Source organism: Poecilia reticulata, linkage group LG9, assembly GCF_000633615.1.
Source record: "Poecilia reticulata strain Guanapo linkage group LG9, Guppy_female_1.0+MT, whole genome shotgun sequence".
NCBI lineage: Eukaryota > Metazoa > Chordata > Actinopteri > Cyprinodontiformes > Poeciliidae > Poecilia > Poecilia reticulata.
In genome coordinates this window covers 11,118,977-11,120,925 of record NC_024339.1, presented here as the reverse complement: position 1 = coordinate 11,120,925, position 1,949 = coordinate 11,118,977, and the positions used below count along the sequence as shown (strand labels likewise).

The 1,949-nt window shown below is 41.6% G+C and overlaps 1 protein-coding gene across 1 annotated transcript; it reads left to right on the top strand.

Annotated features, from left to right (window-relative positions):
* Positions 1-222: 222 nt before the first annotated feature.
* pebp1 (phosphatidylethanolamine binding protein 1) lies at positions 223-1,949 on the top strand. The gene is made up of 4 exons (XM_008417870.2): positions 223-439; positions 950-1,059; positions 1,198-1,298; positions 1,535-1,949. The coding sequence occupies exons 1-4, from the start codon at positions 305-307 to the stop codon at positions 1,750-1,752; spliced, it is 564 nt and encodes a 187-aa protein (XP_008416092.1). The 5' UTR covers positions 223-304; the 3' UTR covers positions 1,753-1,949.

The following is a 1,949-nucleotide window of genomic DNA, read 5'->3' as shown; positions in this document are numbered from 1 at the left end:
TAATCTTTTCTTACATCATAGATGGTGATGAAGAAATTAGGGATAAATAACTATTGCCATTTATTAACTCAGACTTGATTACGAAATGTATTACATTTTTAAACTGTTATCTTATAAATGTTGTGGGAACTAAATTATAACATTCATTTGTAATTCAAGACATTTATTACAATTAAAAGAACATCAACATATCAACGTAATCTGAATTTCTGGTGGTCCGTGAATGCAGCACTCCTGGTAGTTTCTGCGCCCCTGCAGCAGCGGTCCAGTCAGCGCGGTCTGAAAACGGAATATAACGGGGACAATGCCCGTGGATCTGAGCAAGTGGTCCGGGCCTCTCGCCTTGCAGGAGGTGGAGGAAAAGCCTGCGAAGCCTTTGACTGTTAAATATGGCTCTCTGGAGATCGACGAGCTCGGCAAAGTTCTCACTCCAACGCAGGTTAGTGAGCTAAATGATGTTAAGCTAACAGGGAGTGGAGCTGGGTTATAAAACACAGTCTGAGGCCAGTTCCTACAAATAGTTTTTCTTTAAACATTATAAGACGTTTTTGCATCTATGTGTGCATTTGTTTGGTCACAATAAATTGGGTTACATAATACATTTCGCATGTGTAAAGATGAAAAAGGCTCAATAGCGCCCCCCCCCCCCTTTTTTATTTATTAATGATTTACTCTAAAAGCGAAACAGTAGGAAAAGAAACAGGTAAAAAGTTGGCCATTGCCTTATAGTACAATTCTGCTCGATTCATATCTCGGCTTTCTCCCATTCACTTATATTCCTCCGGTAGAATTTCTACCGGGCCAATCAGAAAACAGAAGTAGGATTTGTGAAAGATGGCAGTTTTCAGCAAAAATTTGTGAGAAATTAGAGATTCTTGTTCTGTGCAAGTAAATAAAAAAAATGAAGTTATGGGAACTGTAACTTTACTGTAATTTCCATTACATACAGGTGCAGAATCGACCCACCTCTATTGAGTGGGACGGATGTGACCCCAGTAAACTGTACACTTTAGCCCTGACTGATCCAGACGCTCCCAGCAGGAAAGACCCCAAATTTAGGTGAGATTGAAAGGATTTTGGACCAAGTTTTTATCCTTTCTCTTTGACTCGGTGAGTCTTACAGTTGTCTACCAGCGTGAAGTCAAGAATTAACAAAATTTCTTGAATTGACTTTGTTTTTAACCTTTTTTGTTGCAGAGAGTGGCACCACTTTCTGGTGGTCAACATGAAGGGGAATGATGTGTCCTCTGGCTGTGTCATGTCTGACTATGTGGGCTCTGGTCCTCCCAAGGGCACAGGTAAGAAAGTAGATGAGAAATGACAAATTGTGGCACAAAAGTGATTGCTGCTTCACTAATTACCACAGTTAGTTAAAAAGGTGTTAAGAAAATATGTCTCTTCAGTATTAAATGTAAGGAAATCCCTCAACAATCTTGTGTTGTCTTGACTCCAATTTCCAGCACCAACGGAATAATTAGCCAGACTCTTTCCTCCGTATGCAACGTTTAAAAGCTGCTGGAATGTTTTCCCTCAGGTCTGCACAGGTACGTGTGGCTGGTGTATGAGCAGCCGGGCAGCCTGTCCTGCTCCGAGGCCGTCCTCACCAATCGTTCTGGAGACGGCCGTGGCAAATTCAAGCTGCAAACTTTTAGAAAGAAGTACAAGCTGGGAGCCCCTGTGGCGGGTACCTGCTACCAGGCAGAGTGGGACAGTTATGTGCCTAAACTTTACGAGCAGCTGGCTGGAAAATAAGCAAGCAAAGACTGCAAGCAAGTGTGTTTAGTAGCAGAAAAATCCCATGGTGTTCCTCCACTGGAAATGCTCTATTCATTTAAGAGAGAGAGCACAGTTTTGTGCCACTGTAAGATTTTTTTTTAAAATTGTTACAAGAATGACTCCTCCTCAAAATGAAGTCACCTGTTCTAACCTGCAATAAACCATTGAATCAG

Coding starts and splice junctions, on each gene's coding strand:
- pebp1 (XM_008417870.2), top strand. CDS start 305: ATGCCCGTGGATCTGAGCAAGTGGTCCGGGCCTCTCGCCTTGCAGGAG. Junction 440..949: donor AAGTTCTCACTCCAACGCAG/GTTAGTGAGCTA, acceptor CATTACATACAG/GTGCAGAATCGACCCACCTC. Junction 1,299..1,534: donor TGGTCCTCCCAAGGGCACAG/GTAAGAAAGTAG, acceptor GTTTTCCCTCAG/GTCTGCACAGGTACGTGTGG.